Below are 25,557 nucleotides of genomic sequence, written 5' to 3' on the forward strand. Positions count from 1 at the left end.
CTTAGAAGGCTAAAGATTTCATCATTTATTCAACATTTATTGAGCATTTACATCATGCAAGGCAGTTAATGGAATAAAATACATAGAGATTTACTGTACGGGTGTGTATACATGTAATATTATACACACATACACAATTTTAGAAAATTCCAGGCATCTCCATGTCAGGATGTTGCAATCACTTTGAACTACACATCTTTTCCATAGTAAAGTCCATATTGCAAAAAATTCCGATAATGATTAGTTTGGCAACACCCAGTTACTATGACAATGCCCATTGCTGATCCATGGGAGATGTAAGAGGATTGTCTCAGTAATAAAATGATGTTATCAGACATTTATGGCTTGTGGGGAAAAAGTGCAGTCCCTCCTTGTTTTGATATTATCTCTGACTATACTTGCTTTTAATCTACCTTTTCTATACTTAGTATCCAGTCATTTTAAATTTAAAAAAAAACAAACCCAAACCCAAACCAAAAATCAAGGTCTGCACTGTGACAGTAAACCAAACCTTTTGAGTATGAATCCTGGAGGTTATTATTTAGCATTTAAAGGAAATAAATCATGGTGAGGGGATAATCTGAAATTTGGGAAATTTGAAGGCCACCTTAAGAGTTGAAATGGGGTGGGAAGGTTGAATATACCACCATTTACCATTCTTCAGATACCTCCAGACTCAATTTAAACATTTCAGTGAAAAAGGAGATGGGAGGAGACACGGGTCAAATCTCAGTTTTTTGTTTTGTTTTGTTTTTGTTTTTTTGTTTTTTGGTAGAGGTAAACACTGAGCCAAAATATTTCACTGAAAAGACCTTCCTCCCCGGCTTGCGAGGATATCAACCTTACAAAAGTAATTTTTGGAGCACACTACCAAATACGCTCGTTCCAAAACTGTTACGGAAGCTCCAAGTTTTTAGTAAATATACAATCATTTTTCTTGTTCTCTCCGAGGATTCAGATAGCTGAAGCGAGGATGGGTCCCCCTCGGATTTCGTCCACGGTCCAGCCAATCTGAGCCCGGATGCTAATTAGTTGCTCTCCCCCGATGAACACGCCTTTGTCGCTTGTAGGGCCGGACTACAAAGCCCAGAATGCCTCGCCCCTCCCTGATCAATGAGGTCTTATTTAAATGATCTCTGAGGTCTTGGACCCAGGCCAATCAGCTGTCAGGGCTCATGATAAATCGCAATGCATTATTGATAATAATAATTACTGGGACATGCGCGTTCCGGCCGAAGGGGGGTAAATTTCCCAACTCCAGGAATTTGTGGCGGAGTGGGCAAATAACCGCGGTTCTCCAGGCGCCCCGATGCTCGCACCATGTCGAGGCGCAAGCAGGCGAAACCCCAACACATCAACTCGGAGGAGGACCAGGGCGAGCAGCAGCCGCAGCAGCCGGCCCCGGAGTTTGCAGATGCGGCCGCAGCGGCGCCGGCGGCGGGGGAGCCGGGTGAGTGGGGCTGGGGGCGCACGCCCCGGGCGGGCAGTTTCCGGGACGTTCGCGGGACCCTCGAAGGCGCGGACTTTGGGGAGCCAACGGCTTCCACCGCAGACTGTGGAACCGAGATCTGGGGGCTCAGTTAGTTCCAGAGGAGAGCGGCAGCCTCATTCCCCACCCCCACCCTCGTTAATTTTACACTTCTCCCCTTTTATCGCTTCTCCCCTCTTGTGTAAGTTTCACCCCCAGGTCTCGCTCTTATTGTAAAATTGACCCCCAGCCTCTCCTGTGTCCCTCATTCCTGAAAGGTTCCCTTCTCCTTGTCCTCTGCTTCTCGTAATTGGTTCCACTCCCCTCACTAGTAGCCTCCCCCCCACTTGTAACTTAGGCTCCCCTCCTCCCTCCCTGGCGCTGCTTTTTAAAAGAAAGACCCCGTGGGTCCCCACTCTTTCCCTCACCCGTTAGGGTCTTTGTAGGAAGCTGGGGAAGGGGCGCACCCTAGGAAGACCTCCCGGGGGAGCACGATCTGTTTGTTGCACGCGCCCCTCCCGGGCCAAGAGGGGGGAGGGGGCGCGACCTCTCCCCACCCCCAGGAGCTGGGGTGCGGGCCACCAGCGCTGCGGAGGGGATTGGAGGGCCCGAAGAGGTGGAGGAGAAGAGCACAGTATTTTCCTTTTTAAAAAAAATTTCTTTTTTGGTTTTCCTCTTTTCTCCCGGGGCTACGCCGCCTGCCGATCTTCGCCCTAACCTTTCGGGGCCTGACCTCCAGCCATCTTTGATTTCCGACTTCCTAAAAATAAACCGCGGCCGGCGGGAGGGGTGCGGGCCCCCAGGGGCGGGGGTCGCGGGCGCACAGCAGCCCCGCTGGGGTGCACCAGCCTGGCGTTTTGCGTGGCTTTTCTAGTGCGCCCGGCTTTCCAAACGCGCGCCCCGGGGGCCAGAGGGGAGAGGTCGGGCCAGGGCCGGGCGGTCGTGGCCAGGGCGAGCTCGGGGGGCTGACCCGGCCCACGCTTCCGCGCCGCGCGTCTTTAGGGTCTGGAGGAGTTCTGGACCCCCCAGCCCGGTCGGGAGCGGCCAAGCAAACTCCTCTCTTCCTAATCATGTAACCCAGGGGGCTTTAGGAGCCAGTCGATTTCCCACTATCTCCCCTCCGTCCTGGCCCGCCAAATTGTCGCCTGATAAGTTTTTCGCGTACGCGTGGGGGGAGGGGGCGTTTTTAACGTCCTCTTGGGCCTTGTTGGTGGCTTCTCTCCTCGCCGCCTGCTTTCTAATTTCCCAGCCCGTGATGGGGGTGTGCGCGGCAACCCCAGACTCTCCGAGCCACAACTCCGATGGGAAAACGGTTGCTACGTTTTGGTTACCGTACCTTTTATTTCGGGGAGGGAATGTGGTAAATTTCCTAAATTTATAATATAATGTAAATCCCTATTTCCCCCCAAATAGCATTTTTCCAGGGCAAATGAAAGAGATCGGCTTGACCGAGGGGGCGGCTGTGCGTTTTCGGGCGTCCGATGGTCAGGGCAGCGTGCACCCAAGGTCGGAGGAGGGTGGACTCTCTTTGTGCCTTGGGAGGGGGAGTGCGGGGGAGAATGGAGAGGCTTCGTTGCCTGGCCCACCTGGAACAAAAGGGTTAACCCTCTGCCCGCCCGCTTCCTCCCGAGAGGAGGGGCGAGCTCCTGGCTCTGACCCCTCCCCTGGTCCTGCGCTGACCTCCCCTTCCCCCTACCCGCTTCATTTTGGGTGGGCGCGCTCAAGTGGGGCTTTTGGTGGCGTTTGGCACCTTACGGGGAGCTTCTTAAATTAACGCTAGCTGGAGTTTGCAATCAGTTAACCCGAGCTGGTTAGGATCGCTGGCCTGGCTGTGCGCTCCCTCCACGATTTGGGAGGGGGAGTTGCTATTGATCGCTTGGGTTGGAGTGGACGGTCGAGCTGCGCGCGGGCGCCCCCTGGAGGCCCAACCTGGAACCGCGCCCTTTGCTGAGAGGCGGGTCCCTTCGCAGGTACCGGCTCACACCTGATGGGTGGGACAGGCTGGGGCAGGGGGATGGAGAACGCTGGGCTGCGCTAGGCTAGGGACTCCAGTCGGTTGCTTGAGCTATCCTTGGCTGTGCCGGGTTTTCTTTGCCAAGTCTTTGGAATTCTTGGAAAGAATTCTTCGATCCTCGAATGTGTTTGCACAGTCCCCCAGTTGCCACCATAGGACAGAAGGTAGTTTTCCCAAGCAGTACATTTTAACTGATGCATTTTGTATTTGAGCAGCCTGTATGTATCATTTTAAAAATCCAGTTTAGACTGGTCTTATTTTGCAAAGCCAATTTGAGACCCACTTATAAAGAATGTACTTTTTGAGGGAGGAAAATGAAGTCCGGCAAAAAATTAGCAGATCAGAAAATCTGCAGGTGGTCAGGGGACTCAGGCTACATACAGGAAAATTAGCATTTTCTCAAAAGAGTTTCAAATGCCCTTTGTGCTAAACTGGATTACAGCCATCAACGATTAAGATTCCCAAATTTCAAATAACTGCCTAGCCCCAGTTTCTAAACTGAAATGACCTACATTGGCGGTAAGGATTCTGAGAATAGGGCACTTGGGAGCTTATATTTTAATAGAGGGAGAGGGAAATCTTGTTGATCGAAGTGTTAGTTCATGTTGCAGGCCGACTTTCTGTGTTTTCATCTGAGTTTCTGAAAGGGGCTGCAACTTGCCCACACCGCTTTTGTTCCGTTAAAAAGAAATTGCACAAGTCAGCGCTAGTTGGTCCTTCAAGCCTCTGCTGCCTTCCTCACGGTGGGGAGTTGGGGAGCCATCTTGGGAGGGAGGGATAGAGTTAATGCTTCCTCTTTTAAAATGAAGTTAGGTTTTGGTAAGATTTTAGAGTGAGGTGTACATTCCAATCTGGTTGTATGACTTTCAGCTGTGTAACCTTGATTTCTGAGCTTTTGGGTTCTTCCTGTGTACCATGGAGATGAAGCATGCTGTTTATTTAGATAGTTGCAACTATACAAGACCCACTGTGTGCTGGAAATGTGATCAGTAATTAATTTTGTTCAAAATAACAATGTTTTATTTTTTATTGTGCCAAGATGGCACTGAACTGCCAAGTTGAGATAATTCTGCAGTTTTATCTGTAGCCTACTGTGTGCCAGACACCAGGCTGGGGACCTCAACGACATTATCTGTAATCCTCATTTTTACTCATTTTAGAGTAAACTTTAACTCCTGGTTGCAATGGCTTGCCCAGGGTTGCCTTGTCCTGTTTGAGTTGAGCCTTGCTCTAAATCCAAGAAGCTGTGTTTATCGTGGTTTTAGAAGAGTTGGTTATGGGATGGGATTTTCTATCAGATGAGGGAGGTATGGTGAGTGTTCGGCTGGTTGAGTGTTATCTCTCCTCCTCCCTTTTAATTTTTGAGATGTGCCTTTGCAGGCTTTAGAATAAGAGGTCCTGCAAGTCGAAAATAAAGCAGAGTTTGCATTTGGTGCTCTGGGCTTTACTGCCCTGGAAAAAATGATGGGAAGAGTTCAAGATACTCCCTTTTTCATCATCCTTAACCTACTGTGTTTTTGATTGTTTAAAAAAGCATCTAAAAATTTTAAAAGCTCTAATTCCATGTAAGAACTGCATCTCTGATCGATGCCATCTATTTTTTTTTCTAGATTTCAAGTCTATGTCAGGCTTTGTTCCAGGGGGATCTGGGGAAGGAGGCAGCAAAAGCTCCTGCCTTCATGGAGTTTACAAATTGCTTAAAAGATGAGCTCCAGTTGAGGCAATATGGGACGTATCTCTATAGTGTAAATAGCAGAGCTCGCACACCTTAGCACAAAGAAACTTTGATTCTTTTACTTTTTCCTTTTCAGCAGACTTGAATTTTGATCCAAGACCATGTGGAACAATTTTTTTTTTGTACCTTAATTAAATAGAAAGTTAATTACTGCTCTAATTTGCCACCTACAAATTGAGTTAAGGGCTATTCCTTAAGTGTTTCCCGGATTGCTGAATTCAGATGTAAAATTAAACTGGTAAACCAGTTTCTTTGAACTGGTTCAGTATTTAAGGACATCTCAATTTCCTTTTGTTTTTTGGTAAGCAGTTATCCTGCCGGTGGGGGTGGGGTAGAAGATGTTTATGTACTCTAGATAATCTGCTCATTGTAGTTCTTTTAATATAGGAATGGGGGGGGGGATAAGCTTGAGGCATAATGCTTTTCTCAAGATACACAGGTTTGTTTCTTAAGCATTTTCACTGGCTCCAGAATTTGATTGGCCTCTGGCAGATGAGCTTTCTTCCTATACAATAGTAAGAGTATTTTCTATCCATTTGGCAGTGATTGAATCTAAGCCCCCTGCTGGGTTTACTGCATTCTTCCAACTTATTGGATAACTAGATGCTGAGAGATAACATTCCTAAAATTCGGAGTGGGGGTGGGGTGGAAGGAAGGAAGATCTAGTTGCTGTGTAATCCCTCTGAACTTTGCTTTTTCCTTTTGGGAAGGGTTAACTTAAGCATACCCAGCAATTGTTCATAACAGAGTCCTCTTACTCTTTGGCAAATACGCTTTCAGTATTTGCCAGTGGTGGTCTGGATGTCGAAGTACTTTTTACTGCACCAGCAAACAGAGCTCCTGCTGTTTGAAGACTCAAGTGGGATGTTGCCGGTATTGCTTGGAGGCTACAGAAGAGGCAAGCCTGTGTATACAGTGCAGGCAAGCTGGTGTTCAGGTTGTAAATCACTCTTGGGAACTGTTGGATGCTTCTCGGGCAGGGAGCTTAACCTTTTTTGTGCCACATTCACCCCTTCTCAACAGAATGTATTTAAATGCATACAATAAGATACATAGAAATACCAAGGAAATAAATTGCATTGAGATAACACTTAGTAAAAATGAAAACATTTGTGATATAGTAACATGTGCTTCTTTATGAACACAATAAAGGAGATCTAGCAGTCAGTCAGGTAACCAGAATTTCCAGTAATGCGACCACGCTGACATCATAGGAAAATACCTGCTTTCTGTTGATGACATAGGCATGGGTTCTGCAAATACCGCTGAGGTATGTTCCCCATGCTCATAATTGAAAGAAATGTTAAGTTTTAATTCAGCTGAGTGAAAATAAGGTTGCCATTTTTTTTTTCGTCTAATTTCATCGGCCCCAGTTTAAAGAGTTATCTCCTTTAAAACCTGCATTGTCAGTAAGGGAATATTGTCCCCAAGGGGATGAAAATTGTTTCTTTTGGGGGGGCAAAAATGTTTATTGATGTTACAATGGTTTGTGGCCTTCCAAAGGACCATAGTGCATAAACAGATAATATAGTATATTGGTGGTATTAAAATTTGGGGAGGGGGTGATTAGGGAAAAAAAGCTTTAAAAGCCTTCCTAGAGGGGTAAAATGAAAAAAAGTTGAAGAAACTGCTCTAGAAGAAACAATTATAAATTAGGCCACTAACTTTAGTTCCCTTCTTCAATAGTATTTAAGACTATAATCCCTGCTCTTGTGTTTTACCCGTATGGCACCTTGAGGCAGTTATTTCTGAGCCTTAGTTTCCATGTTTGCAAATTGGGAACAAAGATGCTTGTTTACGTGGCTACGAAGATAAGTGAGTTAAGGTATAGGAAGGAGTCTGAAGTGAGTGCTTTGTTGCAGTTTGTGGAGGATGGTAGTAGTTTTGCTTTGGCCCTTAACAAGCATTTGTACATGAGCTTTGTTAGAGATTTCCAGAAGTAGAATGGCTGAGAAAAGGGGTGTAACATGCTAATTAAAAAGAAGCCAAAGTACAAAAGTGTATACATTTATTTATTTATTTTTTGTGGTCAGGCTGCACGACATGTGGCTCCCTGACCAGGGATCGAACCTGCGTCCCCTGCATTGGAAGTGTGGAGTCTTAACCACTGCATCGCCAGGGAAGTCCCAAAAGTGTATACATTTTAAAGTTTCTCTTCCACCCCAGGCCTGTGCTTCAAGAGGCAGGGACCAGCCACAGCATCTATTATTTCAAAAGTTTCCCACGTACATACTTATATCTTTATCCCCAAACACAAAGAGGGGGGAGCACATTATCTGTACATCCTGTTCTCTACACTTTTTTTCCTCTTGAAATCAGTCTTGGGCGGTTGTCTTACAGAGCAAGCATATATAATAAAGACCCACTTTATTTTTGAAGGCTACAAAGTAGTCATCTTTTTCGTGTACCCTGATTTATTGAATCAGAACCGTACTGACGGACCAGAGTGCATCCTTTTTTGTTTAGGCTGTTTGTTTCTATGAAACTTGTATCCTGGTATCACAGAAAGTAAACTCCTAACAAGGGAATTGCTGGGTAGAAGGAGAATTGCACTAAAATGATGATGTTGGTGGATTGTGCTCTGAAGAAGTTGTATGTATTTATAGGCACCAGCCTACTGGTGTATTTCCCTCCCAAGAGAAACTCTTTAAGTTCCACTTCTAAAGTTCTTGACACATAATTGCCAAAATTGCACTTCCAGAAAGATTGTGCCAGTTTAACAACACACCCCAGAAAACACCCATTAGAAGTCTTGGGAAAGTGTACCAATAGATACTATCTTAAGGATTCTGGGAATTGATCAATATCTTTAATTAATTAATTAATTAGTTTATTTATTTATTTATTTATTTTTGGCTGTGTTGGGTCTTTGTTGCTGCGCGTGGGCTTTCTGTAGTTGCAGTGAGCGGGGGCTACTCTTCGTTGCGGTGCGCGGGCTTGTGGCTTCTCTTGCTGTGGAGCACAGGCTCTAGGCACGCGGGCTTCAGTAGTTGTGGCACTTGGGCTCAGTAGTTGTAGCTCGCGGGCTCTAGAGCACTGTCTCAGTAGTTGTGGTGTGTGGGCTCAGTAGCTGTGGCGCACGGGCTTAGTTGCTCTGCAACATGTGGGATCTTCCCGGACCAGGGCTCGAACCCGTGTCCCCTGCATTGGCAGGCAGACTCCCAACCACTGCGCCACCAAGGAAGCCCCGACGAATATCTTTAACTTGATTCTTGGAAATATGATTGCTTTGGAGCAGTTGTGGAGCCAGAAGGAAGGAGGTACCTACCTGCTACACTCCACATGGAAGTAGCAGGCGTGTATTGTGTCCTAAGTTAACCTCCCCACACCCCCAAACCTGACCCCTCAAGCTTTCCTGTCCCTCCTGGGGTTTCTGTGAGAGGAAGGATAGTCGCCAGTCTCAACAGAAGAAACATATGCTTGGGAGGAAGTGTATCAAGGAAGAGTTCAAAGGGAGGGTCTGGGTCCTGCGTGCCTGGGTTTTAGTGTTGGCTCCGCAGTTTACCACATGCCCTACCTTGGGGAAGTTAATGTCCTCTGTGCCTCAGTTTCTCCCTCTGTTAAATATAATAGTCTCTACCTCAAGAGTTGTTAATAATATGTAAATTACACCTGGTACATAGTAAGCGCTCAAAAGTTTATCTATGACTAGATTTTTCATTGTGTTGCCTTGGGTATAAGTCACATTACCTCCAAGTCTGTTTTTCTTATCTGTAAATGGGGCTGATGTTTAATAGGGTTGGAAGAGTATAGTATGGAGCACGGGGCACCTGGAGGTTCTAGTCTGGACTACAGGAGGCTATTGGGCTGCTCATCTTTTCATCAGCCCCCTTAGCCCCTGCCTTGTACTCAGTAGGAGGCGAGAAGTATTGTTAAATGAGTGAGGCTTTAAATGACTGGTACAAGCCTTATTGTGTTCAGCAGCCCTAGTTGCCCAGGTAACCAGATAAGTCACCGAAATAGAAAAGGTGGAGAAACTGATGTTCCCTGAATACGTACAGTATCTGCACTTTCAGGTCATAGGATGGTGCCAGGCTCACAGTCAGCACTCAACAAACATTTGTTAAATTAATCACATCACTTAACACAGGCATCTAACTTACGTGGTTGTCATGATTTTACACCTTTAATAGAAATCCTGAGGGGTAAGCCCACCGTATCAAACCTGTTTTCCATGGATTGATCCTGACCTGTTTGCTTTCTCTTGGCTCACCCCCAACCCACATACACCTTGCAGAACTTCTGATGATTTAGTCTGAAATTAGGAAAAGTTAAGTCAATTTATTAAGGCCGTGCTACAGAAATGTAAAAGAACCAGTGTCTGAAAATCTGATGGAAAGCATAGATCTTTCTCAAGAGAAATACACTTTGTTGCAAGATCAGCCCCTCCCCAAATTGTTGACTGACTCCTCAGGCAAAAACCCATGCTGTTGGGAAATGTAATCACCCAAGGAATTGAGGCAAAATGGGTTAGTTGGCTTTACAAAGTGATCATTTTATTTCAAAGATAAGTGGATACTGCCTGGTCTTACCCCCATGCATTTGTACATTTCAAATAGGTTTTGTTTTAAACAAAAATGGACACACCTTACAAACTATTCTGTAACCTACTTCCACCTAACTTCTGTCTCCATGTCAGGACATACGGAAATTCTGCATCATTTTTGTACTGTGGGTAAACCAAAATTTACCTTTTTTTTTTTTCCCTTCTTTTGTGGCTCTAAACATTTCTGTGAAAAATATCCTTCTTCCTCCATGGATTTTTTTTTTTAATAAGTTTATTTATTTATTTATATTTGGCTGTGTTGGGTCTTTGTTGCTGCGCGCAGGCTTTCTCTAGTTGTGGCGAGCGGGGGCTACTCATTGTGGTGGCTTCTCTTGTTGTGGAGTGCAGCCTTCAGTAGTTGTGGCTCACGGGCTCTAGAGTGCAGGCTCAGCAGTTGTGGCGCACGGGCTTCGTTGCTCTGCGGCATGTGGGATCTTCCTGGCCCGTGTCCCCTGCGCTGGCAGGTGGATTCTTAACCACTGCTCCACCAGGGAAGTCCTCTCCACGGATCTTTGTATACGCGCGCAAACGTCTGTGGTTTGGATCTGTGCACCTGGAGTTGCTGGGTCTGAGGTGTGCCTATATGACTTCTCAGTGGTAAGGTGTACATATAATAGGTTAGGCAGGAAATGAGAAAAATAAAGTAGCTTAGAGATTCTCCACCCGCCAAGACTCAGGCATCTGGCTAAAGCACAGTCCCCTGACAGGCATTGTAACGTGCAGACTAGCAGTCACTGTGAAGGACATAGGACCCAACTGCAAAAGAAGTCCAGGGACCACTCATTTTCAGGAATAGAACTACCCAGAATAGGATGGTTTTTTGATTTTTGTGTAACAGAGTAGAAGTTGCAAATGGAAGGTGAGGAATAAAGTCCATCATTCCCATCCCTTCCTTCCTTTCTTGGGCTTCCTTCTTTGTTTAATGGCTTATTAATCCTTTAATGTCCTGTTAAGGCATTTCTATAGGTTTTTCATAATCAGGAAGGTCAGTGAAGTTTTTTTTCTTGGACATGCAATCTTTCCTTTTTTCTCAGTGTGTTTTTTCTTATATGAAAATACTCCTCGGACTATCTGCTTGATCTTCCCGTGTACGGTTCTCCATATTTTAGGTGAATTTATTACTGCTCTCATAATTTTTAGCACCTTTAAACTTTCATTGTCCCTGGTGGGAAGGTACACTTACCACATTGTCTGAATGAGTGACTTACTGCAATTTCACTTTCGATGGGCCCAGGATGGAGATAAGCGGCCATGAATTGAAGAGGTTTCCAACATCATTTTATGGTGGCATGAGATCCATTTGCCTTTCAAGCCAGCTCTCAGCTGAGGGTGAGGGCCAGAGCTCCAAGGGGATTATTTTAATGAATTGTATGCATTTCCCAGGGCTGCCTTAATAAGTTGGCACAGACTAGATGGTTTAAGACAGATTTATTCTCACAGTTCTGGAGGGTGGACAGCTGAAATTTAGGAGTTGCAGGGTTCCTTTTGGAGGCTCTGAGGGTGAGTCTGTACCAGGCCTCCTCCCTACCTTTTGTTGGCTTCCAGCCGTCCTTGGCTTATAAAAGCCACGTTAACTCCTGCCTTGGCTTCACATGGCCTTATTCTGTCTCAGGTCCCTTTCTTTTCTCCTTAAGGACACCAGATACTGGGCTTGGGACCCACCCTAATTACAATTGCAAAGATTTCCCCCCCTACCCCAAAGAAGGTCACTTGCACAGGTGCAGGGGTTAGGATTGGACATTTTGGGGGGTTATGATTTGACCCCCACTACCTAAGTGATTGGTTCACTGGAGACTCTTTGGATGCCTTGTTCCCTTACACAGTTTTGTGCGTGTTGGGACACAGATCACGAAGACCTCTGGATTGTGAGCTGTGGTTTTTCCCAAGAAATCGCCCCACATCCTTTCTTGGGTAGAGTTCTTAGCTTTTTCTCTCTTGTCGCAGGTACTCCAATGAACCCCCCAGGGAGTGGCGATGATGTGAACGTGGACGGAGCAGGGATAAAGAGGGCTCGGCGGGAGGAGACTCACATCTGTGAGAAATGCTGTGCCGAGTTCTTCAGTTTCTCGGAGTTCTTAGACCATAAGAAAAATTGCACTAAAAATCCACCTGTCCTCATCATGAACGACAGCGAGGGGCCGGTGCCTTCAGAAGACTTCTCCGGGGCTGTGCTGAGCCACCAGCCGCGCAGCCCAAGCAGGAAGGACGGTCACAGAGAGGACGGTGGCAGCTCAGGGGACACGAGGGAGAAGCCGGGGGCAGAGTCCGTCGTGTACTTAAAGACGGAGGCCGCCCTGCCACCCACACCCCAGGACATAAGCTATTTACCCAAAGGCAAAGTGGCCAACACCAACGTCACGCTTCAAGCACTACGGGGCACCAAGGTGGCTGTGAACCAGCGGGGCGCAGACGCGCCCCCAGCCCCACTGCCCGGCGCCAGCAGCATCCCCTGGGTCCTCGAGCAGATCCTGTGTCTGCAGCAGCAGCAGCTCCAGCAGATCCAGCTCACGGAGCAGATCCGCGTGCAGGTGCACCTGTGGGCCTCCCACGCCCTCCACTCCAGCGGCGTGGCCGGAGCCGACTCCCTGAAGACGCTGGGCGGCCACGTGTCCCAGCAGGTTTCGGCGGCTGTGGCTCTGCTCAGCCAGAAGGCGGGGAGCCCGGCTTTGCCCCTGGATACCTTGAAGCCAGCCAAGCTACCTCACACCAGCATCCCTTCCGCTGCCAGCTCCGTGTCCCCGGGGCTGACGCCGTTCGCCCTGAAGCCAGATGGGACCCGGGTGCTCCCCAGCGTCCTGTCGCGTCTCCCGGGGGCGTTGCTACCTCAGGCCCCAGGCTCTGTGCTCTTCCAGAGCCCCTTCTCCGCGGTGGCGTTAGACCCGTCCAAGAAAGGGAAAGGGAAGCCACCGAGTGTCTCCCCGGTAGATGTCAAACCCAAGGACGAGGTCCTCTACAGACACAAGTGTAAGTACTGTAGCAAGGTGTTTGGGACTGATAGCTCCTTGCAGATCCACCTCCGCTCCCACACCGGAGAGAGACCCTTCGTGTGCTCTGTCTGCGGCCACCGCTTCACCACCAAGGGCAACCTCAAGGTGCACTTTCATCGGCATCCCCAGGTGAAGGCAAACCCCCAGCTGTTTGCCGAGTTCCACGACAAGATGGCGGCAGGCAGTGGCCTTCCCTACGCGCTCTCTGGCCCTGTCCCCGTAGATGAATCCGGGCTCTCCTTAGACAACAAACCCGTCCTTGCGACGGGGACCCCCAATGTAGGGCTATCTCAGAATCTCTCTTCGGGGACTAACCCCAAGGACCTCATGGGTGGCCCATTGCCCAACGACCTGCAGCCTGGGCCTTCTCCGGAAAGTGTGGATGGATCCGTCCTACCTGGGGTGGGGCCCAACCATAATTCCCCGAGGGTTGGTGGCTTCCAAGGGAGTGGGACACCCGAGCCGGGGTCAGAGACCCTGAAACTGCAGCAGCTGGTGGAGAACATCGACAAGGCCACCACCGACCCCAACGAATGTCTCATATGCCACCGTGTCTTAAGCTGCCAAAGTTCCCTCAAGATGCATTACCGCACCCACACCGGGGAGAGGCCGTTCCAGTGTAAGATCTGTGGTCGAGCCTTCTCCACCAAAGGCAACCTGAAGACGCACCTCGGGGTGCACCGGACAAACACGTCCATAAAGACGCAGCATTCGTGCCCCATCTGCCAGAAGAAGTTTACCAACGCGGTCATGCTGCAGCAGCATATTCGGATGCACATGGGCGGTCAGATTCCCAACACGCCTCTGCCGGAGAATCCCTGTGACTTTACGGGTCCCGAGCCAATGATGGTCGGTGAAAATGGCAGTACAAGCGTTGTCTGTCATGATGATGTCGAAAGCATCGATGTAGATGAAGTCTGCTCCCAGGAGGCCCCTGGCAGCTCCTCGAAGGTCCCCATGCCCCTTCCCAGCATCCACTCGGCATCACCTACTCTAGGGCTGGCCTCGGTGGCTTCCCTAGATGCCCCAGGGAAGGCGGGTCTCGCTGGTCTTGTCCTGCACCGACAGAGCAGCCGAGAAAATGGTTCAGTGGAGAGTGATGGCTTGACCAACGACTCTTCCTCCTCAGTGATGGGGGACCAGGAGTATCCGAGCCGAAGTCCAGATGTCCTGGAGACCACATCCTTCCAGGCAGTCTCCCCAGCCAATAGCCAAGCGGAGAGTGTCAAGTCCAAGTCTCCTGATGCTGGTGGCAAAGTGGACAGCTCCGAGAACAGCCGCACTGAGACGGAAGGTGATAGAGCTTTGGATTTAACTTAGGTCCATTCTGGGCACAGAGTCATCCAAAAGGAACCTGGGTTGAACTTGACAAATGGAGAGTGTGGTATATGTGAAGTAGCTCCTCTGTAGGGCGATTAGCCTTTCTGTGGGTACTTCTGGATAGAGGGCAATAATAACTACCTCTGTCGTAGTAGAGACATGCTTTTATTTACGACGGTTCTTGCAAGCTGGGTGTGGACAGCGTACTTACTTTTGGTGGGTTTTTATTTTCGTGTTTGAGCCCTGTGAGGGCAACATGGGTAATCCTAAGTAAATGCTCCAGTAAAGAGTATTTGAGAAAGTGGGGCACTGCTTTTTGGCCAATGAGATAAGCCATAGTTCCTTGATTCTGAAATCCCACTCCCTTATGTAAAGTTCACAAACTAATAACTCTTGAGGGAGAGGAAAGAATCTAACCTATTTTAAAACCACCCCATATAAAAGGGGTGCCTATTGACGGCATTAATGGCAAAAATGGGGGAATAGCAACATCGTAGAATCAGAAAGATAGTGCCAGGGCCTACTTTATAAAGGTAACTGTATGCAGGAATTTGAACTTGGAATTGCATTGCCTGTGACTGTTGCCGATACCTTTAAAGCCAAAACAGTAACCTTCTCTGAAGTGTTGGAGTCATTCTCCGTGCAGATAAACAAGTAAAAGGAAAGCTGCTTCCAAGGTGTCAATTTCCTGAACGCTATTTCCAGGCTGTCAAACAGTGGGGCAGTTGTGGTCAAAGCTCCTTTTTTTTTTGGATTGAAGAACGAATGACTGTAGGGTGATAATTTGGGTTTTTTTTTTTTTTTTCTGTGCACACCAGGTCGGAGCAGTGGCGCACCGACCTTTATGCGAGCCCATCCAGCCTATGTCAAAGTTGAAGTTCCTGGTGCGTTTGTTGGTCCCGCGACCATGTCCCCAGGCATGACACCTTTGCTAGCCCTCCAGCCCCGACGACAGGCCAAGCATCACGGCTGCACAAGATGCGGGAAGAACTTCTCATCTGCCAGCGCGCTTCAGATTCACGAGCGGACTCACACCGGGGAGAAGCCTTTCGTGTGCAACATTTGTGGGCGAGCTTTTACCACCAAGGGCAACTTGAAGGTGAGTTCAAGCCTCGCAGTGCAGTCAAAAAAGAAAAAAACGAAAAAAGAAGGAAGAGACTTTCTCACATTACAACATCTCTGAAGTTGGGATGCTCATTGTAGTCAGTGCCTGCATGAAATCGTTCAAGTCTAGAAACACAGATGATGTTTGTCATGTATTGTAATGTAGTGTCGGTAAATCCTTTACGGATTTGCCTGTGCTTTCAGCCTTGATGACCATCCTGTACGTTGGTTTTTGTTTTCCTGGCCTGCTAGGTTGAAATAAATACCACGAGTTAAACATGTAGATAGTGCCACTGGAGTTAAAGGAAGAAAGCCTCCAGGTTTATTGGCCTTTCTTTGAAACTGAACAGCTGGGTTTTTCCAAGGAATACCCTGTGTCTATTGTTAGGAAAAGTTGGTTCCACCTAAGATATTACCTGGGAGACTGTCCCATGTAAGGATCGAAAGTGGCCTGTGTAAGGACACAGGATGGGAAACCTGGGTTTCCCTCATGGTCCTGCCTCTACTTTGTTCCAGGCGTGTTTCTCTGGACCTCTTTTCTCTAGCTAGCTCCCCAGTGAGTAGACTAGTTGAATTCTTTGTAGTGAGAGTAAAGGTTGAAACTTCATCTTAAAGTTGACCTAGAAGACCTCATATCATTTTAGAAATTGAAAGTACTTATTAAAAACACTATATTCTTTGAATTTTTTAGTCTAGGTGGCAGAGATGTCAGGGGAGGAACATAGAAGTAATTCAATCTGTAATCCCAACTTCCAGAAATATAAAGCTTCAGTTTGTTCAGGGGCCTTGGAATCAGTCTGGGGAAGGTTTGGAGCTGCTATTGCTGCATAAGTGGCTTTGGGCAGGTGGCTCCTGTGCCTCGGTTTCTCAGGCTTGGGGATCATGGTAATGACCTCAGGGTTGCTTGGAGATTAATTGAGTAGTATTAGTGTTTCACATGATACCAGGAACATCTTAATAATTTCTTGGAGTGATGAAGATCAAGTCACTTCTGAGCCCGCTGGGATGACTACTAACTTCTAAGCATGTCAGTGAAGTGACGTGAGAACGCTTGAAACCCAGTACCCACCACGTTCTTCAACTCTTTATAAAGAAAGGGATTTGAAAACTCAAAAGCCAGACCAGGAAAATAATCGCAGATAGGAGGCCGGCCAGGTTGAAGAAGCAGTAAGTGGTAGGGTCTCTTTCCTCTTCACAAGAGTCCTTGCCTTGTCTGCTACCACAGATGGAATAACATTCATTCCCCGTGGCCTCGTGTAACCTTCCCAACTAGGCTTATTTTTCTCTACAGCAGTGATTACTCTTCTTGAGACACTATGTATTTAGGATGTCAGCTCCATCAGGCCAGGGTCTGTTTTGTTCAAAGATTATTTTTTTAACTCAAATTTTTATTCAAGTAATTGTCGATTCATGCAGAGGGAGAAGTCATACAGAGATGCTTACCCACTTTGCTAGTTTCTCCCAGTGATAGAATTTTGCACAACTATAGAATAAATAATAACCAGGATATTGACACTGATGTAACCTACTGGTCTTACAGATTTTCCCATTTTACTTGTACTCCGTGTCTGTATGTGTTAAGTTCCGTACCATTTGGTAACTGTGTAAGTTTGTGTGTTCACAAGTTGTAACCCTAGCACTGGGAACAACACTGCTGTGTAGTAGGTGTTGACAACAACTGTACACGTGAACAGTGGTATGGGGAAAATTGGAGTGTGTCTTCCCCACCTCGGTTGCCCTTACTTGCCTCTAGGCAGGAATGTAGATCCATGGTTGCCAGATGATCTGATTCTTTTTTCCCGTAAGAGAATAGGCATCTGTATTTCTTTTTTTAAAATAAATTTATTTATTTATTTTTGGGTGCATTGGGTCTTTGTCGCTGCACCCGGGCTTTTCTTTAGTTGCGGCGAGCGCGGGCTACTCTTTGTTGCGGTGCGCAGGCTTCTCATTGCGGTGGCTTCTCTTGTTGCGGAGCACAGGCTCTAGGCGCATGGGCTTCAGTAGTTGTGGCACGTGGGCTCCAGAGCGCAGGCTCAGTAGTTGTGGCGCACGGGCTTAGTTGCTCCACGGCATGTGGGATCTTCCCGGACCAGGACTGGAACCCGTGTCTCCTGCAGTGGCAGGCGGATTCTTAACCACTGCGTCACCAGGGAAGCCCAATATCTGGATTTTTTTTTTTTTTTTTTTTCTTTTTGCGGTATGCGGGCCTCTCACTGCTGTGGCCTCTCCCGTTGCGGAGCACAGGCTCCGGACGCGCAGGCTCCGGACGCGCAGGCTCAGCGGCCATGGCTCACGGGCCCAGCCGCTCCGCGGCATATGGGATCCTCCCAGACCGGGGCACGAACCCGTATCCCCTGCATCGGCAGGCGGACTCTCAACCACTGCGCCACCAGGGAGGCCCCCAATATCTGGATTTTTTAAACATAAAATCTAATTTTAAAATATACGTTTAGATAGACCAAACCCCTAGGCAGACTTGACTTTGGTTTGCCCACATGCAGTGCCATCTCTGTTTTGGTGGAAACCTTTCTGTCCCTCTTCCCACAGGTCCATTATATGACGCATGGGGCCAACAATAGCTCAGCACGCCGTGGCAGGAAGCTGGCCATCGAGAACACCATGGCTCTATTAGGAACGGACGGAAAGAGGGTCCCCGAGATATTTCCCAAGGAAATCCTGGCCCCTTCGGTGAACGTGGACCCTGTTGTGTGGAATCAGTACACCACCATGCTCAATGGTGGTCTGGCCATGAAGACCAACGAAATCTCTGTGATCCAGAGTGGTGGCATTCCCACCCTCCCAGTGTCCCTGGGGGCCAGCTCTGTGGTGAATAACACCGCTACCTCCAAGATGGATGGCTCCCAGTCGGCCATCAGTGCCGAGGTGGAGAAGCCAGGAGCTGCCGACAGCGTCCCCAAACACCAGTTCCCTCACTTCCTGGAGGAAAACAAGATTGCCGTCAGCTAAGCTACAGGAGAACGCACGTCGAAGGAGCAGTGCAGTGATCTCTAGAACTGTCCCTTTTTTGTTTGTTTTTCTTAAAGACCCCCATCTCCTCCAGTTTTCTTCCTGATGTGCAAATAATGTTTACAGTTGTGACCACAACCTCAGGCACATCCTACAATCACAATGTTGCTATGCTGCTTTGCAAAAACAAACAAACAAGAAAAATCAAAAAAAAAAAAATAATTCATACTAAAACAAATATAGACTAGTATTTTTTTTTAATTTTGGAAAGAAGCGGGTCTTGCAAAGTAGTTTTGTTACTTGCAACAAACTATATACATAAAACCTTTGTACAACCTAGAGTAACTGTTTCCAAAGACTGTCACCGATTTCAAGTTGGAAGGTGTTGAACCACCATGGAGAAGACAACTGTTTTGCCTGGTTGGGGGTTGGGGGGAGGGGTGGGTGGGTACTGTATACTTACTTCTGCGGTGACTGTATGCGGGTAAATGGACAAGGTCTGTCGTCTGTTTAGGGACCTGTTTGGTATTCTCCCAACCCTACACCCATTTTTCTTTTCTTTTTTGAATGTACTTTTTTTTTTTAAACCAAGGTTGTAGAATTCCAAATTTTTTTTCAACCTTGGAACCTTAAGTAGAATGCCCTCAAGTGGACAGATTTTAGTCCTTAGAAAGTCGGTGTGTGTGTTGCTGCTTATTTAAATACAGTTCAGTTGGAGCCCCAAGAGTGCCAAGGTGTCCTCCCTATGCTTTCCAGATGCCCTTCTTCCTAAAACCAGGAGAGGTGAGCACCTGAGCAGGGAGTCTCAGGTGACTTAATTTAGTCCACCGGTGCCTACTCTGAAGAGCTGGGTGTCCGTTCTTGAAGAAACAAACTCACCGGAAGGGCGTGTCTTATTATATACTAATAACTTCTTATACTAATTTGTACCAGAAGTTCCTTGATTGTGACTTCTGCCAAGTAATTATGAAGATTTGTTTTTTTTTCTGAGTATTGCATGAAGGCTACCAAGTTGGAACAGGCAAGTCCTGGATGTGAAAGCTTTAATTTATCTACCTCATTCATGTGTTATTTTTGTAGCTATAGTCTCTATTTTCTTATTTGATGACCGCTGAAGTGTTCCTAGGCCCTGTCGTAAACCTAAGAGTTGATGTATTGGTGGGAGCAGCTGGATGTTCAACCTGTTGTGATTCTTTTTTTCTTAATCCCCCTTTTGTGTATGTGATATTAAGCAGACGATGAAGCGTTCGTTACTCTCGAGGATTTAACAAGGAAGGAGAAAGAAAGACCCACATTTCTGGGTGAAGTCTTTGCCCCTCTATGTGGAAAAGTGGATTGCGGCTGTTCTCAAGTCTGTCTCTCGGTAATTGCACCTGACTTTAGGATCCAAAAAAAAATTTTTTTTTTGTTTTGCCAAGTTGTGCCTTTCCTTCTGGAATTGTAAGTGAACACATAATAGTACCTGTTTACACTGTGAAGTGGATATTGTTACAGAAAATACACCAGAGGCTTTCTCACTTGTTAAGCTAATAATGCCTTGTGAATGTATGATCTACGGAGAAACCCCTGTAGTTTTTACCTGCTGATGCTGTCTGTCTGTTGGAGAATAAATTTTGGATGGTTCTTTTTTTCACCACCAGGCGTGTATGTAAGTTTTTCTGGTAGTTTCTGCTCTAAACTTGAGAATCCTGGACTTTCCTGGTGGTCCAGTGGTTAAGACTCCACGCCTTAAATGCAGGGGATGAGGGTTCGATCCCTGGTGGGGGAACTAAGATCCCACATGCTGTGCAGCGCAGCCAAAAAATTGTTTAAAAAAAAACCCCTGAGGGCCTCCCTGGTGGCGCAGTGGTTGAGAGTCCGCCTGCCGATGCAGGGGATACGGGTTCGTGCCCCGGTCTGGGAGGATCCCATATGCCGCGGAGCGGCTGGGCCCGTGAGCCATGGCCGCTGAGCCTGCGCATCCGGAGCCTGTGCTCCGCAACGGGAGAGGCCACAACAGTGAGAGGCCCGCGTACGGAAAAAAAAAAAAAAAAAAAAAAACCCTGAGAATCCTTAATTGACAATCATTTCCAGCTCCCTTGGGACCCTCTAGGTCCTGAAATTGAAGCTGCACATCTGGTTACATCTGTGCCTGACCCACTACTCAAGCACACACAACTAACTACTTGCTGGTTGGTATCTTTCTTTTTTAAGGCATTTGATTAGAGTCCTCTCCTTCTAGAGAACTTTGCTTGTGTTCGCTTGTAACTGTGGAAAATTTATCAGGCCCTAGACGATCCCACACCTCAACCCATCCATACCTGGTTACACGTCACTGGGCAGAGAGACAGGTTCTGGTTTTTTGTTTTTGTTTTTTTTGGCCATGCCACACTGCATGCGGGATCTTAGTTCCCTGACCAGAGATCGAACCTGTGCCCCCTGCAGTGGAGTGCAGAGCCCTAACCACTGGACCGCCATGGAATTCCCAGAGAGACAGTATTTTAATCATCTCATACTTACAGGCTGGCTGCTTAGAAGGGGATGGGCTGAGAATCACATAGGAGGTGGGATTTAATTCCAAGGGAAGAATGTTAGAGAGGGTGGTGGGAAAAATGCTCCTTGAGAGAGACGCAAGGGCAGGACCATGGTAATGTCCTCCTGGCACAGTACCCTCTTGTGCTGTGTTGTGTCTTTGCAAGACACAGCAGCATCAGGCTCATGATGTAATGGATGTGGGTACCGCAGCATCCTGGAAAAAGGAGTCTTTTGACATCCAGGGAAAGTCTAGGAGTTGTGTCCGTATCGCCTTTGACCTGTTGTGAGCTCTGCGTGTCAACTTCCTTTGCAGGTGGATGCCCTCCTCCCCGAGGTTTGATGTTCTTTGACCTCAACTCATCTAAATTTAGGGTAAAGCAGCCACTCTTGAGAGCAAGGTAAACCCAATCATTTAGATAATTGACATGGAAGGATCTAAACCAGGGGTCCCCATCCCTGAGCAGTGGACTGGTACCAATCCACGGCCTGTTAGGAACCGGGCCACACGGCAGGAGGTGAGTGACAGGCGAGCAAGCGAAGCTTCATCGGCCGTTGCCCGTAGCTTGCGTTGCCGCCCGACCCTTCCCCCACCCCTGTCTGTGGAAAAACTGTCTTCCCCCAAACCAGTCCCTGGTGCCAAAAAGGTTGGGGACCGCTGATCTAAACTAATATGCCCTAGTCCCAAGTATTTAGAATTTTCATCCTTTCTCACACTTGATACCACCCTACAGCTAAGTTGTATGTCTTTCTAGATTCGAATGTATGAGAATTATTTTACTTAAGTGAAAAATATGTTTCCTCTTCTCACATATTAGAGACGTCTTTCCAAGGTAAAGCACATTTCTGGCTAATCCTTTTTAAATATCTGCAATAATACAAAAATGTTTAATCAGCTATTGCTAGACAGTATTCATGTTTCCTTCAGACTTTGATTTTGATCATCTTTGTGGTCTAATTTTTCTTGCACTTGACTCCAGGGTGAATTCCTCCTTGAAGGATTGCTAGGACAAAGATGATGAATGTTTCCACGTGTGTTTGCAGTTGTTTTCATAAGCGTGTGTGTGTGTGTGTGTGTGTGTGTGTGTGGCTGTTTTCTCAGCCTTAATCTTTGAAGCCAGAAGAATAGGTTGTGAGCAGTACAGCTGCCATAGAACGTATTCTTTTAACTTGAGACCTGGCTGCGTTGTGTCTTCTATGGGTTCTGTGTATTCACAACAGTTTTTGATACTTGATGGATGATTTGAGGGAGTCCCAAAAGCCTTCTGACTTTAAGAATAAACTTCCCGTTATTTGTCAGTTATATCTCAGTAAAGCTGAAAAAAAAGAACTTCCACCTTTCCTGCTGGCCCTCCGCTTTCAGTTGGCACGCCCAGAACCTGCTTAAAGACAAGTGTTCTGGGAAAGGATTTGTTGCTTTGCATGAGGAACATGCATTTGCAGAGGGCCTGGAGAAAGCTTGGGAGAGGCCCACCTCCAGGTGGAAAACTTGCACCTTTATGGCGGCAGAACTTGCCAAGAGCCACTGAGTCAGGTGACAGTTTAGCTAAACCCTAACATCAGGGAAGGTGTTGAAAATCTGCACATTTACAGGAAGCCCTTCAATAGAGTTTCAAAAGTAACGCCTGTTGTTTACAACTCAGCAGATCCCTGAGCCCAAACAGGAAACTTACATGTCAGGATACATAGAAAGTCCAGAAGCAAAATTAGCCAGGAGTTAGATGAAACAGGTACATTTCAAATCTGGGGAAAAGGAGGGTTCATCATGAGAACACTGGCTCTTCACTTGGGCAAGAAGTCCCAGCTCAACACTCTGGCGGGGTGCCTGCCCTAAGACAAGATAACATGGAACCTTGGATATCTTGTCTGCAAAATGGGGATGATATTTGATTCATAAGACAATGGCGAGGTGATGCATTTTTATGCTCATCTAATCTGAGATATAATAATAAGTGTAAAATAGTTAGCCATCACTGTTTCCCATTTAGTTCAGAAAATCAACACTATCCTACTTAGTTGGGTATGATTTGTCCCAACTCTGGATCAGGCGGAGTCTCCTGGTTCAATCTCTTGGGACTGAGGAAGGAAGTCACGTGGGTCAGAAGCCCCCAGGCGGTGGGCAGCTCCTTTACCTTCAAGGTGATGTGGTTCTTTGCAGCTCATAACACATGGGACATGCATGAAATGACATACGTCATCATTCTCTGATTAATGAAATGTGAAAAAAAAGTAGGCTGGTGGGGTAATTTCTAAGGTGGGTTTTCTGCGTGTCTTCTTCAAATATAGATACATGAGCAATGGTATTTCAGCAGTAGTTACAATTTCATTGGTTCCTACCTGTACATTTTACCCCCTCTCCACCACCGCCTTTGACAAATTACCCCAGGACACTTGGATGCCTGTGGTTGGAAGTTACAAAATGGCAGAACCTTGCTGGTTCTAGGCCCTTTCTTGGTATTGGGAGCCTATGTTGAATCCATCAAAGAGCTATATTTGGCTAACCTTGCGACTCCGACCTTGTCTTGACTGAGACCTAAACACCACAGCAGCTAATTCATACCTTTACTTTCTTCTCTCCTTGGCACCACTGATTTTATGGATTCTGTAACCATGTAAATCATTTAAAGGGGCACTTTTTCCAGAGGAGAAAGCATATACTTCTTGTGGAGTAATTATTCTCAGGCCTAGCTATTCCCCCAGTTTTGTTTTCTTGTTTCCAAACAAAATCATTAACTACTTAAATAAGGAATGCTCATTTCTCTTCAAAGAAAATGAGTTAACTTTCAAAGTTATTAAAGTCTCGTAATGTGCTCAAAGAAGCAACTGCTTTTGGTTGAGGGGTTTATTGCTCTTGGCATCCATGGAAATTCAAGACTTTTGCCTAAAAAAACAAAACACCAAAAAACCCCAGGTCCTTCCTTATCACTTTTCTGTGACTAATTCCAACTATTTCTTTTTTTTTTTTTTTAAATCCAACTATTTCCAAATAAAAGGAAAATGGAGAATTAGCTAAGCTAGGCCAAAATGAGGATAAGTACACTTACCTCTCGAAAGTGGACGTTGCAATCGCGGTATTAAGGTAAGACCTCGCAAATGTGTTTAAAAGAAGCATCAAGCTCTGCACTTCAAAGTCTAAATATTTGAAAGTGACCTTTCTGGGAGAAGAATGAACATCCCAAATGACTTGTATTTCTTCCCCTCTCTTCCCCTCCCCTGTCATTTTGCACTCTCCAACCCTTTGTAAACAATCTATTGTTTTAAGGAAAGAAGTAAGTTGAAAGAAATGCCAGTGTTCTAAAGACAAGGTGTGGAACAAAGTATACGAAGGTTTATTTTATCCTGAAGGGATAATTGTGGGTCCTTAAATTAAAAACAGTGAAACAAATGACCTTCTCTGGTGGTAAGTGCTGTAGATATACCTGGAATAGAAGGGAATTGCTTAGGGTTGCCAACTTTTTATCAAGTAAGAATGATAAACAAAAGCACAATATCTCTTTCACATTGCCCTGTTCTGTTATCCACATGGCATTTTGCACTCTCTGAAATGTTTGCTTATTTATTTTCTGTCTATCCTGTTGAAGTATAACATTTTAGAAGGGGGAAATCAGGACTCCTACAAATGTAAAATGAACGTGTCTAAGACTGTATCAACAGTTTTACAACTGATTGAAAGGAGAATTGAAAGAACTCCCCAATTTCAGGCAGGCAGGAAAGTTGAAGTGAATTTACATAAAGAGGCAAAACATGGTCAGTATCCACAGGGCTAGAATCAACTGCATTCCATTGGACAAAATTCATTTGCATTTCTATGGAGAAGAATCATTTGTGTTGCTATTGGGTTTTCTGCAAGTTAGAGAGTTGTAAAAGAGCTCAAAGACAAGGAAAGACACAGGTGACCCGGAAGAGGGTGCCAGACAGGTCATCTGGTCATCTTGCTGAAGATGACCAGTCTTACCTCTAGTAGCCAGCAGAGCCCCCAGCCCTAGGCAGCAGGGATTGTGTGTCTCGTTAACTGTATCCCCAGGGCCTGGAATATTGTAGGTCCTTGGTGAAGATGACTTGAATGAATTGTTCAGTGGTGTTTTCCCTAAACTTCCTGTGTCTTTTTGGAGGTAAAAACAGTACCATACAAACAAAGTAATGTTATTAAATCCTAGCTAGATATAGGTGCTTGTGGAAAGCACTTACAAAGTTCTTTCCCCAAAAAGGGGGAGTGGGAAGATAAGATTAGTGTTAGAGACGCAGTTTTACTAGAGATTTAGAAATGATTTAACATCACACTCTAGCCCAGTGGGTCTCAACTCGGGACAGTTTTGCCCTCCAGGGACATTTTGCGGTGTCTGAAGACATCAGTGGAGGTCACAACCAGGGAGAAGGGGGTGAGCTGCTACTGGCATGTAGTGGATAGAGATGAGGGATGCTGCTAAACATCTTGCAATGCACAGGACAGCCTCTCACAGTAAAATATTCAGCCCTGATGTCAGTAGTGCTGAGGCTGAGAAACTGTTTTAGGGACTACCTAATGAATGCATTCATTGAGAGAGAATTCATTCAGAGAGAAGATTCTAGGCACCAAAAGAACTTCTTCCTTCCCCAGCCTGAGTTTACCCAAAACATTTTAAGTCATTGTTCCTGTTTACCCTGACTCCGTTTCACCCATTAGTGCCCTTGACTTCTTGTCTTCTTACCACCAACACTCTGTAAACAGCTGCAGCCAGCTTGGGGATCTGTGAAAATGAGGGTTCAGCGTGGGCTGGACTGAGTCTCAAGATAGATTATGGTCTGGGCCCAACATGTGTTGGTGAGGTTGGGTGACCTCTGTGGCCCTCAGTCTCTCTGATTTCTGGAAAGAAGAGGCTAGACTAGGTTGGTTCATCTGTCAAAGATCTTTCTGCTCCAGATTTC

At 46.5% G+C, this 25,557-nt stretch overlaps 1 protein-coding gene across 3 annotated transcripts; it reads left to right on the top strand.

Annotated features, from left to right (window-relative positions):
• Positions 1 to 1,320: 1,320 nt before the first annotated feature.
• On the top strand, positions 1,321 to 18,141 carry SALL4 (spalt like transcription factor 4; the record flags this gene model as incomplete). Of its 3 annotated transcripts, none has more annotated exons than XM_082644586.1 (4): positions 1,321 to 1,450; positions 11,708 to 14,044; positions 14,889 to 15,169; positions 17,722 to 18,141. In XM_082644586.1, the coding sequence occupies 4 exons, from the start codon at positions 1,321 to 1,323 to the stop codon at positions 18,139 to 18,141; spliced, it is 3,168 nt and encodes a 1,055-aa protein (XP_082500712.1). The 3 variants fall into 3 exon arrangements, with proteins under 3 accessions (XP_082500712.1, XP_082500713.1, XP_082500714.1); XM_082644587.1 differs by having other exon boundaries at positions 11,708 to 12,727; XM_082644588.1 differs by lacking the exon at positions 11,708 to 14,044.
• Positions 18,142 to 25,557: the final 7,416 nt, after the last annotated feature.

Source organism: Mesoplodon mirus, assembly GCF_964341445.2.
Source record: "Mesoplodon mirus genome assembly, chromosome: 15".
NCBI classification, from domain to species: Eukaryota; Metazoa; Chordata; class Mammalia; order Artiodactyla; family Ziphiidae; genus Mesoplodon; species Mesoplodon mirus.